This window comes from Anguilla anguilla, chromosome 4 (assembly GCF_013347855.1).
Source record: "Anguilla anguilla isolate fAngAng1 chromosome 4, fAngAng1.pri, whole genome shotgun sequence".
Lineage (NCBI taxonomy): Eukaryota > Metazoa > Chordata > Actinopteri > Anguilliformes > Anguillidae > Anguilla > Anguilla anguilla.
This window is the reverse complement of record NC_049204.1, coordinates 56,346,049-56,364,466: the sequence shown is the minus strand read 5'-3', so window position 1 is coordinate 56,364,466 and position 18,418 is coordinate 56,346,049. Positions and strand designations below refer to the sequence as shown.

Here is an 18,418-nt window from a genome sequence, read left to right as displayed (position 1 = left end):
TTAATGGTGAGTGTTGGAGCAGAGCGGGGTCACGGTCAATCTGACACCTGATGCTTCTTATCTGTTAGTTCTGCATGATATTTAGTACGTGTCATATCTAGCTGGGATTTCCCCCCTAATCCATCCCCTTTACTACAGGGGTGGCCAGTTTTCTCTGAGAAGGGCCAGTCTTTTGTTATAGATATACGACACCTGATTAATTAACTAATGATGGTCTTCAAAAACCTGAACCCACAAAGGCCCTTTTGGATACGTTTGTACACCCCTGCTCTAGATCAAGGCCATCCTGTCTTAATTGAAAAGGGCCAAAGTGGATGAAAGTATTCATTTTGGCCCAGCGCTATGACATCTGATTCTACTTAACAAGGAAAGAATTGAAGACCATGATTAGTTAATTAGTTGATGCAGGTGTCTCAGTGCTGGGCTAGAACAAAAACCTGCACCCACATTGGCTCTTTTCAGCTAAGATAGGATACCCCTGTTCTAGTCCATTTATCACTCTCCCTTCATACATTTATGTTTCATTATGTGATACCCTTTTTATCATATTATCACAGGAAGAATAAATAGCATTAAGTTGATAATTTCATTATCACACAATAGTACTCGACTGATACACAGAACACATACACATTTAAATAAAAAAAATTTAAAAACAAGCATCAATAAATGTTTAATTAGATTTTTCCTCTATCTCGCGTAATGGTTTCCAGAACAAAACTTCTCTGGTGACTCTTTATGATCGGCGTAACTATCACTTTGAGTTTCCGCACAAGAAACTCTTACAACGGCACAGCAACCAAGTGAGCAAAACACCTTCACAGTGCCCCCAGCTTCATTTACTCCAGAAATTCCACATTGTCTGGTTGGGTCTCCAGCCATCGACATGAGACCACTGATGTCCATAACCACTCTGTTCTTGTTCCCGGACTCGGGTCAGGCAGAGAGGTATTGGGGCGAGCATTCGCTGGCTGTTATGAATTGGCCTTTGTCAGGGTCATCTCAAAAAGACACAGCAATGACAGTAAATTGGCTGAGAGAACAACTGGGCCGCTTTATGAAGCTCCTGAAACCACTGCACCTGGGACTGAATGTGTGTGAGCAGGTTATTAATGAGAGACAGGTTCTTCGCTCTCTTGTTTCTACTACTACTACTACAGTTGACTTCACAGCAGCAGTGTAATCTACAGCAAAATATATTTGTAAACCTTGAGTTGTATTTCTGAATGTCAACACAATGCATTGAATATATTGGAAACAGAAGCACAATAGTATTGTCTTATTTGCTATTTGTATTCTGCACTTTAATTTTGAATGCTCTGGAATGCGTTGGCTTCTGCCAAAAAGATTATTATTAGGGGTCCAAGCAGCAAAGTAAATACAGGTTATCACTGTCTTGTGGAAGCTGCATATTAAGTTAATTATTGGATCCTTTTGGATTTCTATGGAATCTACAAAATGACACCACCTAGTGAGTCTAATATTTATAGCACTCAAACAGCATAATATGTAGATGTTTTCCAACATAATCACATGAAAAATTAAAAAATTAATGGCAGTATTTTAATTTGACCCAGATGCCTAAAAATTGTCTATACAATTGTCTAACAGGACATTCTCAACTGTGATCCCATGTTTGCCTTTTTTGGCTATATCAGTGTGTGCACTTTTTTACAACCATTCGTTTGAGGTGAATAACAACATTTCAGCACAATTTTACTACCTCCAAACCACAGCTGTCCAGCAATGATGTAAATAGGCCCAGACTGGTGGTCATAATTACTCCTAGCAAAATAACTAGAACACAACTTTCAATGACCTAAAGAAATTACTGGACTTCAAATTATTGTGTTCTGATCTGATTTTTAAAAATGCACCACCAGCCAATAAAAATGCATTTCTTAAGTTCTACACCTTTGAACAAGTGCATACACAACCACTTTCTGCATTAAAAATGTTTTTCCAGTTGCTTTACCTCAATGACCTCTACGGAAAAAAGTCATAAATACTGTACAGAGCATGCCATGGTTAGTACATACATGCCCGTAATGACTTGATGTGTTTGAGAACATCATTGTGGTCTGTAGCCTGTGGTTTTTGTACTTGCTGTCATGGGCAGGTATGCTATCTGATCTAGGCTCTCAAAAACAAAAGTGAGAAGAGCCTCTTCAAGGAAGTCCATGCGTGTTAGGCCACAGACTAAATATTCCTCCCAACTCCGCAGAAACAAGCAACATGAGTCAAAGGGAAGGACAAGTGGAAGCAAAGTGCAAGGCCTTAGGCAGACACTTCTTTAAGAGGTGATAATGCTGAGGACTTTTATTCTTCACCTCCCTTCTGGATGCAACAGTGCCAGGGGCTCAGGGTCTCAGTTCTACATGTGACCAGAATAAAGGGTCACAGTGCTAAGGGCGAAGTGAGACAATATGTCATACGCTGCTATCACAGCTGAAATAAAAATCTATATTTTATACAAAATTTCGCCCCTTTAGTGTTATGTCAGTGTAAGGGAAAGGGCCCACTTCAGGCTCACAGAAGCACTCTGTTCATGGTTTGCCTGGGCCAAGCTGAGCCTCTCACCCTTTTGTCTCTGTCAGCCCTATAGCACAGCCAAGAGAGAGCTAAATAGGTGTGATAAATCCTCCACCCAGGGCCTGAATAATGCAGAGAGGAGCGTCTGAGTGAGTGGCTGCCCTCAGCGAGCAGAGCCAAGAGTGAAGCAAAGAGGCAGAAATGTGGACTCAGAGGAGAAATGATGAGCCGCGCCAGCACTGTGGCTGTTACTGCTTGCGGCCCCCAAAAAAAACGTACTGCCGCCGTTGGGAAATTAAGCACCGATCCAGCTCCGACACAAATGGTTCTCCTAATGTGCGGCAGATTGTGCGATGCTTCAAATGTGCCCTTGGTCAGAACGGAACGGCGAAGAGTCATAAAAGTCACACTTCTGTCAGGAAAAACAAATAGAAAAGATTCAAGTTCCGTGGGCAAGATGCATATCTTCCAACGATCGATTGTGCAGGGCTTTATTTCCACCACGGAAAAGACCCTGCTGGATGCTCTTCTGCTGACTGGATCATCCAACATTTAAAAGAATGTCACGATTTCAGACTATGTTCCATGGAATAATTTATCAGTGCAAAATGCATCTGTTTGAATTCACCAATTCAAGAAAATGCCTGAAACGTGTTAACTGTATTGTCACCAACTGGGCCAATAAAAATGTGCTTATTTAGTTTAATATTGATGTGCTCATTCTGGGAATGAATGTAGGGAATATCCTTTCCAGGCATAATTTGGACTTTAAACACACTCATTTTGAATGTAGCTGCTGTACCTTGGACATCTGGCAGGCTGGCCTGCACTGTCTGTAAAGTTAATCAAATGCTCTCACCTCCACTCCGTCGTATTCATCATCGAACAGCACAGAATACTCCGGGAGGCCCAGCTGGCTGAGCCATTTGGGGATGGCCAGGTGTTTCATGGCGTGAACGCCACTCCCCCCTCCTGGAACCAGGACCCTTTGGAGAGACGCTCTCGCTGGAGGTTGAGGTCTGCAGCTGAAATCTGAAATAAAAAGCACCACACAAAATAACATCTCAAAAACCTTGAGGCAGTAAGGGGAGTGTGGAGCAGTAAGTCCAGTCCTGCTGGATTAAATTGTTTCACTGACCCCACTTGCAGGCAGTCTTTGGAGTCTGTTTTCCTGCAGCGATCAGAAAGCCTTTTAATAATTGATAGCCGATTTACACCGGATCCTAATAAAATATATCCTCAGGTTGAGTTAATTACTCACTCTCCGTGACCTCAGTGGAACTTGACCTGGAGTGAAAATGAGTTTCTCTCAGATTGTTGGGTACTTCATCACATTGGGTACAGTGTTTACACACGCCCTTGCCCTTTACAAATCATCAGGCTGTCAACTCGTAGTTTTCTTTTAGCGGTGACATAAAATATGTTTGCTGCCACTGGCAGTCTTCCTAAAGGGCAGGTCAATACAATGATGGCGGTACTTATGTCTTTACTGTAGTATAAGAAAGGGATATAGAGCTGGAATATTTCAAATGCCACATCCCAAATGTACCACTGATGACACCCAGCCATTTGAAAGGAGTCCTACTGGATCCACACATAGGTATTACTTTGGTTCTGTCGGGTAGAGACCACTGCCTGCCAGACAGATGTGCTCTGTAAAGCGTTCTTTCCTCAGCAGCAGTGTCTGGATCACAGTGCACAACAGTGACAGAGAGCAACGACTGCCCAGCAGACCTGAATCAACAGTTCTGGATCACTTTCAGATGGCACATACAGTATTTTTGTGCAGTTACAGGACAGGGATTTCCACTTTTCTATACATTTGTTTTCAGACTAGATTCCAGGCTTTTAAGACTTTAATACGTTTTAAAATAAATGACAGTCTGTTTAGCCTCTACATTTTCTTTTCAATTTTATTTAAGATACTTTACCATTTGGCACAGCAATATTCAGTAAATTGTATCACCTACACAAGAAGAGCAGCACAGTTGTGCCCCTGAACATAGCAACGTCCCCTGTGTAAAAGAACTAACCCTGAGAGGTCAGAGGTTGTGAGTCTCTGTGCTGGTGCCTCACCCAGTTAGGCTAAAAAATTATAATCATAAAGTGCAGTGATCTTCGGCTAGTCCCCCTGATTTTTGGTGTGCTCGCCTTGCCTTCCTCATAGCATCGAGAACACAGCGTTATTCCTCAGAAAGGGGCCTGGCCTAACTTCATTATAGCATTCCTCATTTTCTTAATGCACACATCTGCCAATGCCTTTCCAGAGAAGAGCGCACCACCCCACCCCCCCAACCCCCCCCAACCCCCCTTGCAATAACGGCTAATACATTCCCGAACAATAGCCCGTAAAAGCGCCGCTGTAGGCGCTAAGAGCGGGGGGCTGTAAACCCTTGTGAGGGAACAATGCGGCCGTAAAGTCCGAGCTAGCGCGGCCGCCACCAGCTGCGTTAGCGGTGTGTAAAAGCGCTCCTGTGGGGCGCAGCGATCGGGGCAGCGCTGTAAAAAATAAATAAATAAATAAATAAAAACCATTCCTGCTGTGCATGTCAACGCGTAACCCCTCGCCTTGCTGGACACCGCGCTGCCTTTACACGCCCTCGCTGGCGAAGGTGCGCTCTTCCTCCTATTGTCTGCCCCAGTGCTCCACCGCCCCCCTGCAGCTGGCTCACAGGAAGTGCTCCAGCGCTCGGCACACTCTCATTACTGGCACTCATTACGGTCATTACCGACATGGGTTTAACCCTTTTAGACGGTCTGTACTGATTTCACCCCAAATGGATGAGAAGTCGTCCTGCACAAGTAGTTGTGCTTGTGCAAATCACAGACGCCACCTTAAAACTCCCAAATCCAAAACAGCAGCATAAGAATCCAGTCGACATTTCACCTGTGTCCAATTCGCCAGGACTGACTGACCCCTTTCAGGGGGAATGCCTGAACTGAAAAAGGCTCCTCCGTGTTCATGAGCCTCTCAGCCAGCGTTCCCGCTCCGTGCAGTGAATCCAAAAATATGCGGTAATCCAATTTCACTGAGAGCAGCTGAAGGCACCTGCATGACTAGGACCTCTCACAATTTCGCTAAGTACAAACTCCAGTGATGTCATGAGGTCCCCCACAGTCCCCTCAACGGAGCCAATGATTGGCTGAGCTCATTAGCGTGAGGGGACCTTCATCTCTCTATCTCTCAGTCAGTCATCCATTACCCCTGTTCCCCAAATGCCCCCATCCACGGCTCAGACAGTGGAGAAATGGAACAGGGGCAGCCCGGTTGAGTTCATTATCACTGATCGCGCGGAGTTCATTGCTATTGATCACAAAGTCCTAACCTCAACCCTGGACTTGATGTATGATATTTGATATGATTATAATTTCTCCACAAAACCACAATTTATTCTGTGTAGTGGGTACTGACATGCAAGCACAGCTCCACAATATGTCCTCTAGCACTGGTCACCTGTATATGTTGCCATGTCTGGACATAGAGAACTGTGGAGGATGACTAAAGACAAGTTCTGACAGGCGAAAGAATTTCTCAAACAAATGTGCAAATCCTGTCAATGTTTCGTCTTGGAAGACTGAAAAGGAAGGTATTGGAATATATTTCAAACTTTTAAAAAACTCAGCTGAAGGAAAAAAAATAGCTAAATAGTCCCATCAAAGGAACTATTCAAATATACGTTCAAATATCAGTTAAAAATTTCAAAAAAGTGTGTATGGAAATTGCAGCGTACTCCTATTCCTTAGGAAAGCTAAATTCAGTTATCAACAGCTGTATGCAAGTTCATGGCTCATTGAATGCAATATTATATGTCTCCAAACAGATAAGCAGAAAATCTCTAGATTTAAAAAAAAAAAACTTGCCTCAGGTATAACTGTAAACATAAAAGAATCAGCTAGATATTATAGCTTATCAATTCCTCAAGAAAGACAGAGGGAAAAACACGTTAACCATAATCAATGACCAAGATATCATTAAAACAAAAGAAACTCTGTATTGAATTCTGAGAACAAGTTAACAGATGTGGGCCCAGAAGATCGATTTTTGAAGAAGGTATTTAAATCTATGTGCACATCTAGGGATAGCCACGCAGTACTCCTTGCTACCTAATAGCCTGTTTATGTTCTGCTATACTCTTTTTTATTTTTTCTCTTTGTCCTGCCAACATAAAATGATCCACAAGGATACCTAAAACAGTTTACAACAACAACAGAGTTACTATTAATAAAATGAGTCATTTAACTCCTCCTTTAAGTAAATGCAAATAGAACAATCAGAATTTCCAAGCAGTTGAACACAAGTACTGTAGTCTTTTTGGGTGGCAGGCAGATAAAGGTGAACCAATTCCTCCTTAATGGCTGCAGCAAATCTACAGTAGGATCTTCGACAAATATCTCTCATAGCGCATGATCACTGTTGATGATTTCCCAATTTAGCAGATTATATATTTCTTTGTTTGTTTTTAGTAGGTGCTTCCTAAAATAATAGCCAAAAAAACAGATTCAGTGAGAACAAATGTGGGGATTAATATGCTAAAAGTATTACTATAAAAACAAGGCTCAAGGCTGCTGCACACCTATGGATGACACACAAAAAAAAACAAACAGATTCAAGCAGAGACAGAGCTGTGGATGGTCTGGACAGGAGCACAGATTGTTTAACTGTTGGGAGCCAGCACTCCCCCCATAGTCCTGTGCTGCCTTCTGCTTCCTGTTTAGGTCCATACAGCAGGCTGCTTCCTGCTCCTAAGACCAGGCTCCAGAGATCTGAGGCAGTTGAGACCACCACAAAGGAGACAGGGATGTAACTTTCTGTGAAATCACATGGCAGTCAAGAACTTCTACTCCAATCATTACCTGATCTCTACCGGCTGTAATAAGGGAGTAAGGGTACTTGACTTATTTTAATGGGCTTATTTTTATTGCTAAGAGGAGGTTTATTCATATTTATTTTATTACTTGTTTGTTTGTTGCTGGTTTGGTTATTTGCAGCAATGCCAAAAGAATCGACTACATCTGTTACAGAATTCTTCTTCTCGAGTGTTAACACCACACTGAGGTTACACGTGCAAGTCCCTCAAAAGTTCACCCAGCTGCATTTATTTTCAGCTGGCTTCATGTTGCACCCCTCCGCAGTGGAACTGAGTCTGAGAACACCAATGCCTGACAGCCAGCAGTGCTGCTAGCCCGATGATGCGCGGCACTGACTTCTATTAGTCCTACAGGAAAAACAACTTTATTGCAGCCCTTCTTCCCTAAGTGGAGCTCTCAGCTGCAAATGCAGCACTCCAGAACCAAGGACAGATAGTCAAAGCACCCCCCAACAAGCAACACTGTGCAAATGGTACACAACTTTGTTTTAAAAAAAAAAACAAAAAAGAACACTCAGAACACACTGATATGGGCACAAACCAGGTATCTAGCCACCCTAGACCAAGAATCTCACCCAATTGAAGCCTTAGGAACAAGGTTTGTGACTCTTTACCCAATGAATCACTTAAATTAATACTAAAACACAAAAAGGGCAGCAGACGCTGTTTGGAATTTGAGATCCCATCGTTAGATGAGCCAAACATAAATCTGCATGGCCTTTACAACTCAACATGTCACAAAAGCTTTAGTGCTTGGCACCTCAGAGGGTTTTGAAGGAGTCCATTTCATGGCTTCTCTGGGCCCAGGCAACGATGAAAAGACTCCAAACTCGTCAGCGCCTGCTCCAAACGGAGGAGGTCCACAGGGCAGGCACTCACATTCAGCATGCTGATGAGCGGTACCAAGCAGAGAAGTAGCGGGTACCTGCTGATTCATAACGGTGTGAATGTGTGAGTGTGTGTGTGTGTGTGTGTGTGCATGAATTACATGTAGATGGTGAATGTATGCACCCTATTAGATGTTTTGGGTGGCTGTTCAGATAAAGAGATGAACCACGGTCCTCCTCAGTATAGTGTCACACCTGAATGTAGATAAAGAATGCTGCATAGGCAGGCAAAACTCAACAAAGGCTGAGCAAAGACGCCATTCTAGAAAGACTGACACGGTCACTGTTCCCCCTGTGGTCAAATCATGGTCAAGATGCTGTAAAGAACACCACTCTGCCATATATTATGTGGAGAAGCAGCACAGTGAGTGCATGCTAAAATGCACAGGGGATTGGGGGGTCAATGGGAGCAATCTCAAAGTCGATTTTAGAACAAGTACCCAATGTATTTTTGGAAAGCTATTTGGAACTCATTATTTGCAAGAGCAACCTTGAGCCAGATTTTTTTTTTAAAACATTCATTTGTGGAAAAACAAGGAATTTTAAATGGCCTTACGACATAGGCACATCATACCTCCACTCATTGCCAAAGAGAGAAGGAATGAAAGTGACTAGCGTGTTTAAGACAGTTCATGCATGTGTCATCACACTTTTTTTTAGTCCTGATTTACTTTAGCAAGAGGGCAGCTGTGCAGGCTGCCTGCTATTAAATAAAGCAACAGCACCAAAACTGGGAAGCAACTGAGTGACTGGGGTATTTTTGACCAATGTTTATCCCAGCTTTTCCTTTCATCTGCACTTTGGAATGCCCATATTTGTCATCACTGCAAAAATCCTCAGCAGCGCACAAACAAGTGTGTGTGCTCCTCCAAAGTCAGATGACAACCCAGCCAAATGGAACCCTTGCTCCCCTGGGTGACGCTACAGCCAATTGTGCGACGATAATTACATATCTGACCAATGGGGTGTGTCTGAAACTTAGCAGCATTAACAGAATGAGCCACCCAACAGCCTCTTCCGCGCATATCCAGCGAAGTTCAGAGGAGTACTTCTGAGATTAGGAACTTAATATTAATAATAATAATAATAATAATAAATGTATTTTATATAGATATAACTTCCCTGCTAGACCACATTAACCTCCAACTGCCAGCTGATTTGAGTGATAGTGCAGCAAAGGATGATTCAGCTACAAAGACATCATGTATACAGTACAGTGCACAGAGACAAGCCCAAATATTTCAATGTCAGAATCAAACAGTGTACAGCATGTTGTAGCAGCAGTTCCAATATTATACATCAATGTCAACCTTCCATTTTTTCTAGATGGGTTTACCATTACCTTATTTATCAGTCAAAGTAAGGATTTCACTCCATAAATATGTTTAATGAAAGAAAGACCACAAACCGGCATGAATCATTCAAAGCTATAAACCGTTAGGGATACCTTACCACCTAAGATGCATTATATATAAATTATATTTTACATATATTACATTTACATTATATTAAATAACACACACACACACACACATCAGCAGTCATGAGTCATGACCCAACAGAAATCAGAACAAGGCTCCTAGACCTACATTCCTCAGCCTGACATACCACCTGTATTCAGGGGCCTGAAAGTCTGTGTGGGGCGGACCTGCATACATCAACAGCACAGCCTTGTGAAATAATGGGGGGGGGGGGGGGTAAGTTTCCTCCCTGGAATGCTATGGTGACTCACTGCATTCTCTAGATGAGTTTATCATGACATAATTTATCAGTCAAAGTAAGGATTTCAGTACATAATGTGTTTAATGAAGGAAAGACCGCAGACCTACATCAATCATTCAAAGCTATGAATCTCCAAACCAATAATATGTAAAGGTTTCCTCTGTTGACACTGTAGATGGCATAAACAGTTAGTGATACCTTACAGCTAAAATGCATCAGCATCAAACTGACTCTGTGAGTTATATATGAATAATATTTAACATATTTTATATTTATATTATATTAAACACGCACACATAACACACACAGTCATGTTTGTTGCTAATGCATCCTAGCTATGAGGTATCCCAATGAACACGAATGCGGCCCATCGACCCCCTCTAAAAACCAGTAAAACACTGATCTCTGGCCGGACCATCGCAAGACCTGCAGTCATGAGTTATGACCCAACAGAAATCAGAGCAAGGCGCCTAAACCTACATTCCTCCCTCTGACATACCACCTGTATCCAGGGGCCTAAAACTCTCTGTGGGGCAGACCTGCGTATATTAACAGCACAGCCTTGTGAAATGATGAGAGGGTGCGTTTCCTCCCTGGAGAATGGTGAATCACTGCATACCTGCAGTACTTCAGCAACCCCATTTAATCAAAGAACGCTTATTAGACCCCATGCCAGTGGTGGACTCATCTGTTCAGACACCAAGTACTATTAAGATAAACCCGGTATGTCAGATGACTGCTTCGTGTACAGTAAATAGTCCTTCAGAGCTCCTGATTGTAGAGGATATCTTACTCTTGAGTGTACTCTGTGTACTATACTTAATCGTTGCTCCCAGTTCTGTTAAAGTAAAAACACTGCCAAAGAGGAAACACACCTCCTAAATTCCTAAACTTCATCTAATAACATAACTAATTCTCATAATTAATCTAGTGCTAGCAGCGGCACTTTAGTTCCAATCACAGTAATAGTATTAAATATAAAACAATTGTTATTATTATGTGGTAACTGCAATTTTATTTAGTACTAGGAATAGTAATAGCAGCAGCAGCTTCAGTAGTAGTAGCATCTATCCAGTATTTTTCCATTTATTTGTTGTTTTGGCAGATGCAATTACACAAGAATTTACAGTTTAATGAAAATAAGAAAGTACAGTACAAAGATTCAAAGAACATTCTATAAGATGTGGGTTCAGAAAATACTAATATGTATCACAATAACTAACATGTTTAAATAATACAATGAAAATGTTACAGTCCAAATCAGCTAAAGGTCAGGAACCCCAACCATAGTCTGTATAATTATAGAAAAGCAGACATTCTGGGAATAAAACAGGAAGGACATTCAAAAAGTCCCTCTTCTGACCCAGGGACAACAAAAATAGATTATCATCACAAGATTATCATAATTCAAATTCAGGCAGAACAAACTCATTTAGGGAGAAATTGTATGATTTTCCACTTGGTTCCCAGCCAGGGGGGCCATGCATTTGAATACTATCATAATTTGTGAAGCAGAATGAGCACAGCAAGCCTTTGAACTGAATTACACCATTTCGAAGTTGCTTATTTCAAACATTCTTAAAGGAACATAGCAGTGTCAGCATGGTTAGAGGTCACTTTATTTACTAATGGGCTGTTTCCATTTAAACACAACTTTGGCTTTGATTAACAAAGAATTCATGACTGGCGAGAAAGAAATGAAAAACCTGTATCAGTCTCAAGATTTGATTTAAAAGCCAAAAAAGAATACATCTTTGTTTTCTACACAGTAGGCGTTTGAAACTGAATATTCTAATCAAAGAAATGTGTGAATGTGCTCTCAGTAGTGAAAAAATATAAAAATACCAAGAATTGTTTATACAAGAAATCAAGCTGTTTTTCATTTGTTCCTTGACCACATACAGAATAAACAGTGGCTGTAATATAGCATAAGGCGTTCAATAATATACCAGGATAACTAGGTCAAAAAACATCTGTGCCTTGGGATTCAAAAAAATGACAAGATGTTTTCATTTACAGATTGGGACTAGGTCCATCCACAGAAAACAGGAAAACCCTGAAAAGTTTTTTAAAATCTGTATTTAGGTGTGTGACTTTGGATGTTATTCTTCAGTCATATAAACATGAGGAACAGAGCTGTGGGCTCTTCCTGCACCCATCTTAATTCTGGTGCCACTGAGATATAGCACCCAAATTTGTCTCAATGCCAATCTGTGCTCTAAATCATTATTATGCCTTTCCATCCATTATCATGTCAGGTCCCTTATTTGTGAAAGCTGGTTTGGGTTCCTTACCCAGTCAGAGCGTTAAGCCTATGACCCTGGGCTTATCAACAAGGCAATCCCGCTGATAATATATCTCACTTTATAACGGCAGAGCTTTGTTCAGAGCAGGACAGATTGTTTTGGCAAAAGAGACTGGTCCACAACAATGACGTTTTTTCACTTTTTACAGGAAGGGTAAATAAATTGAACTGATAAGTAGCTTCTCAAATTCTGGTTGTCATTCAGGCAGTTTTAGTGAGGGACCCATAAAGTGGACTGGGCAGATTCAAGACTCTCAGGCTGAAGGTTTGTCATGGCTGTGATCTAACAAGCATCATGGAAAAGCTTCCACATCTCTTTGAAATTGACTAGATAAACAGTTGCACTAGGTGGTTCCTTTTTTAATGATGAACCCAGGTTTTTTCTTCATTGACATGCACATATTAAGAGAATATGGAATTATTATTATCCATGTGGAAAACATTTAATTCAAGCAGACAGTCTTTCATTGAATGGTATGACTAGTCAACTCTCGAAAACGGGAACTATGTAAAAACATGTTTGTTGCTTGTGTGCTACTATGAGTCAGACTATTCAGAATCTGGCTCACTCAAAAGAAACCACAGCAGAACTCTGGGCTACTCATCCACAGGTGAGAAAAAGAGGTGGTGCGCATTAAATCAACATGCTATGGGGCTCCCCAAACACCTACAATAAAACTCCACTGCACAGCTCACCCCTCTTACTACATTCGGCATACTCACACTGACCTGGCCAAACAGAGCATTTTTCTCATCTCTAAGGGTTTGTGCCTTTGTTTTTTTGTTTTGTTTTTTTTTTACATTTGGGATGGAGGTTGGAGGGGTGATCTGCTCAGGAATGCAAGGTATGAATTTATTTGAAGGTAGTATTCCAACACCAAACACAGAAATATTTTACACTGCAGTGTCCTGTGATAGTTCATACCTAATCACGGGATTGAATGCAGGGTAATGCATGTGGACAAACAAGGCGCTGGTGGACAGTGGGAAGGCATGCTAATGCTGCAGTTAGACGCTTGCTGGCCCGAAGAGAAAGCCTAACATTCTGCCAACAGTCCGAGTCAAAGTAAAAAAAAATCATGGTCAGGGTCAGTCCAAGGAAAATGAGGATGCCGCATGTTCAAGACAGCATAGGGAACAGCATTACATTATTGAGAGCATGCTGTCACAAGGAACTGCGTAAGTATCCTAGTTGATATTGATTCTTTTCTCCATGATACACTTTTGCAGGGTCATCAATTTTTCAAATTTAATTCAGGCTGAAGAAAATGGTGATGTAGCTGTTGTATGTCTGTGGCTGATTTGCTCCAGTAGTTCCAGAGCCAGAATAAACTAATGCATTGTCTCAACCAATTAAATAAGTCACATAGAGTACCCTTTGCCACTCTTAATCAGACTTTTCCATAAGGTTTTGTGCGTGTGTGTGTGTGTGTATGTGTGTGTGTGTGTGCGCGCGTGTGTGTGCGTGTGTGTATGTGTGTGGCGTAATTAGCCATGTAGAATAGTTCATATTCCACTTGGTTCTGTTGTGTCTAACAGGGAATGTCAGGATGCTGCGCTACTTAGCACAGGATTCAATTACAACAAATGACCTTGTACCCTGCCTCCCCCTCCCCCTCCCCCACACTGAACTGCAGTATATGCCTGTAGGAGAATCCTGACATGAACTGTTGTGGATTGTGGACAATTTTCACTCCCCCGTATAAAAACAACCTAGTATACCAGCACTAACCAAACAAGTGACCAAAAACAGCAGGACACTGATTCCTGCAGCTGTCTCTCCCTACATGGGATGATGAAGAGAACCACATGAAGTACAGTGAACACGCTGCAGTGCTGTGGTGCGGTCTAAACATGAAACACACCCAGAAGGAGCTCAGGTCTCTGCCTCTCTCTTAAAATCTCTTCCAGAAGGGTAGCCAACCACAGCAGGATCCCTGCCTTCTCACAGTTCAGCATTCCAGTGGGAAAAAAAAACACGACTACTTGGTTTATTTTTTTAGCATTCCATTAAGAAAATAATAAACTGAGTAATGTAGTAAGTGCAAGCTGGGATTCACCACTGAACTCAAAGGAGGACACGACTGCTGCTGGGAACCTTGTTTCCACTGGGGACACACACAGAGCAGAGACAAGCCTGGGAACGTACTGCATGAGGAGTGGTATTGCTTGCCCTGGCGCTGTGTTTATGAATAGTTCAATGTCAAGAGGACTGAATCTGTGCAAATAACAGCATTTCCTTCTCTGTTCCAAAAATATCCCGCAGAAATGAACTATGGGTTCCCAAAGCAACTGTTGAGATTGACCCCTCGATTACTTTTATGGATACAAATGTAGAAATGATCGTTTCTCAACCTGCTTCATTCAAAGCCAAAACTTAATTCAAAGCAGTGTTATTTATGGTACATACGCATTTTGAAAGCATAAATATGTAGTGTCATTCATAGGCTAGCTCGCTTTATGTTGTAGTTACAACGCCTGATAAATCTTTATCAACTTGTGAGTTATTTCTTGCAGGATGTAGTCACCTACACAACATCCAAAATTTTGTATAGGACTTCCAGTCTTGCAAATTTCTAGCTACAAAACATAACTTGCGAATCGTAATGAACGTGATTTGATTTTTTAAAATGTAATCTAAAAGGTTACTTGTGGTGAAGTCTCCACCAAACATGTGTGCATCTACAAATAGTTCACAAGTACATAGAACACAATATTACATATATCTAAGAAGTAGCCTCTGTTCAACTCAATATATACACCTATCGCTCCAGATGTTTTATAATTATACGTATACAAAACTTACCTTGATCGCTTTGCAGAGAAATCCTGAATTGAATAAAATGGAGAGTAACAACCCAAAAACGAAACCTATTGAGGTCTTATTATGCAGAAGGAGTTCAAAGCGAGGAACAGTTAAGTTTATCTTCTTCACATTGTCCTACTTGGCCAAATGCAGCGGATCCAGTCTGTGCCGTGGCATTGCCGTAAAGGACGCACATTGACAAGCGTACATCACAAGCCGATTTGAATGGCCATGCTGAAGAGCCGGTAAAAGTCACCGCTGCTGTCCTGCGTCAATGATGCAAATGCAGTAGTGTTCCTGAGTCGCGACGCGCGCCTCTTGCAGCGGTGGTCTTCCGATGGAATGTAGCGAGCTGTTGCTTCCACGGTTCTGCGCTCTGCATTCCTCTCATGCTACAGCGAACCTGCACATGCAGAAGGACGTTTAAAACAACACAGCCGGGCATTTTATTTTTCCAAACGAAGGTTACGAAGACAATCCTAAAAAAATTAATCCGATCCATAAAAATGGACCACTCCCATTATACAACTCGCTTTTCTCTCTTTCTCTCTTTCTCTCTCTGCTGCCTTGAACTTGTACATACATGACAAATAAGATACTGTAATATAAATTTTTGATTATTAAATTGCGTGTTTTTGAAGGTTTAAGAATCGTAGATATAGTGCTTGGCTGTTTTTAAAACCGAGAGCTGTACTATTTCATAATGCGCAAATGTGAAACATTTCATCATAAATTAAACGCCCATTGTGCACGTGCTAAACTATAAATATTGTTTCCAGCATTTCTCAGTCTGAAACCAGAGCACGAACGATGTCTCTGTGACTAAAACTAAACATTTACAGGGAAATTTAAAAAACTCTTTTGCCTGGTTGTGTTTCGAGAATATAATGTGGAGGATTGCAATGTCCGAATCTGAACTAAATCCAACTTTAACACCGGCAGACAAGACATCTTGTGGACCAGCAGAATGATGGGTATTAGACTTTTCCCAGAGCAAGCTGCCAAAAATAACTGCATTTTTAATTGCATTTCCGACTATTGATCTTCAGTAGAAATGACTTTGGGTTATGATTTCCTCTTTTGTTTTGTCTGGACTATAATTCTTGCCAATAATCAAATGATTCAAATGGACTCAATCCAGTAACTAATTCAGGAGTTAGCTCTTTCCTAGCTTCAAATGCATGCCTCTGAGAATGCATTTTATATTACGATGATGACAACATACCCTGAAACATGATGGTTCATGCTCAAAAATGCAAAAATAATTTCAATAGTCTCCTTCACATAAAAAAGTAGTATGCTTACAAGATTTTCAGACAGGTGAGAACAAATATAACCCAAATAATAAAGATGACGCAATGCAAAATGACTAATGAACATTACTGTTATGCCTAAAAGGTTCACAGACGAAACAACAATGTGATATTTGTTGAATATGACTAATGTACAGAAAAGCTTCATGAAATTTGAACTGCTTGTAGTAATTCATTATATAGATTAATTAAAAAAACAGGAATGAGTTAGATTACCTTTGAAAAGTATTCATTTGAATCAAGTGAATGTACTAAAAATGCTGGTGACAGAGTCAGTCTGTTATCATTATTTAATACCCTTTCTGTTGAGGAGATGAGACTGTACATGAGCACAGTGTCTCTGGTTTCCCTTTGATTTCAGTTGCAGTGTCAAACAGAGACCCACATTGATATGTAATTAGTTTCAGAGTTGCCTGACAATCAGGCTTTTCTCTACACGCTAGAGTAAATGTGACTACAAATATTTACATGTCGATTTGGCTAGCTGGCAACTATAGCAGATGACAGCCCTGGCACAAGACATCTCTAGATATGGAGAAACACTACATATCTGGCAATATGACTTCTCCAGGGAGACAAGGAGCAAAACACACACAATGAGGCTTCTGAAATACATAACAAGAACCACATTGTTTTTGTCACATTTTTTGTTTATGCGAGTAGGAGACTAACACCCACTAACCACAGCAAAACACAAAGCCAAAGATGTTCAGTATTGTCTACTGTATGCCACTAATGTTTGTATGCCACTGTACAGTCTACCACGCCACAGCACCATTTAGCACTGCACCTCAAGGCAACACAGCTCTGTTATCTCACACTTGGTTCATTATTACTAAAAAGTAAGGATGGTGTGGTGTGTTTTAAGCAGCTTCAGATACAGTGCAATTTTAACACCATAGCAGGTTAGCAATTCTGTCCTTGAGAGAATACAAGTGTAGTACATAATTTTCAAACTTCTATTAGGTTTTTATGCACACACACATGCACACACGCATGCACGCACACACACACATACACACACGCACACACGCACACACACTCTCTCTCTCTCATGCACTATTAAGTATCTATAGAGCGCTTTGTTTCCCCCGGCAAGCATTTACCATATGACATCAGCTGAGAGCTACAGCTAGAGTTTAATTGTACATCTCAGCTTCCTCTTATGCAACCCCACACCATCCCTTGGGCCTCTTGGTAAAATCCGGTCTGATCAGGCCTTTGACAGAGGGAGGAGTGGAGACCCATCTGAAACGCGTGCCCTGGTTAGGTCCTGTGAGACTGGCTCGCGAGGCTAGGTCCTGTGTGCTGGGACAGCTATTGCAGACTCACTGATATATAGCAGCATTTTGGCCCCTAGAAAGTCCTGTACTGACATGTCAGTCCCCTGCATAGTGGAAACAATAGCTTGCTGTTACATGACACTAAGGGTAGCTCTATGAGAAACTAAAACCAGCCATTGTTGAATGTACCAGGAGCAATTTATAAATCTGAATTGTGGAGGCAATTAACCTGGTCTGACTTTGTTACAATGACTAATATTGATCACAATCCCACATCAATGATGTATTATTGACTTCTCCCAAAAATTAAAGCAAAGATGAAATTATATGCACATCGTAGATGATAATTGCAAGATAACTATTTTTTCAGAAAATAAGCTAATGTGGCTATTAATGCCGCATTAGCGGGCTTTGTGTGCGTAAAATTTACTGGTTGTAAATATTACGTTTCTTCAAAAACAACTTTTAAAAAAAACCATCTTACTGAAACTATTATTTTCTTCAGCACAGGGTGAAAACAGAAAAAGGGATATTTAATGATGTGGTACAGTATTAAATATTTTATGGGTTGTACTCCTCTGTAGGGCAAATTCAGACACCAAATGCAGCTTTGCCTGCATACATGTATTCTGTAGCATGTGGTATACAAAGCTGGTCTTTTCTACACCATAGACATTATTTATCACCCACACTCACCTGTCT

At 41.1% G+C, this 18,418-nt stretch overlaps 1 protein-coding gene across 1 annotated transcript in view; it reads right to left on the bottom strand.

Moving 5' to 3' along the window:
* bcar3 (BCAR3 adaptor protein, NSP family member) overlaps nt 1-18,418 on the bottom strand; it is a 76,198-nt gene that overhangs the window by 46,911 nt on the left and 10,869 nt on the right. Inside the window, exons 3-4 of the mRNA XM_035413709.1 lie at nt 15,121-15,523; nt 3,392-3,564 (exon numbers count right to left, since the gene is read on the bottom strand). Coding sequence (XP_035269600.1) covers nt 3,392-3,481 — 90 coding nt within the window. The 5' untranslated portion in view covers nt 3,482-3,564; nt 15,121-15,523. The remainder of the gene's footprint in view (nt 1-3,391; nt 3,565-15,120; nt 15,524-18,418) is intronic.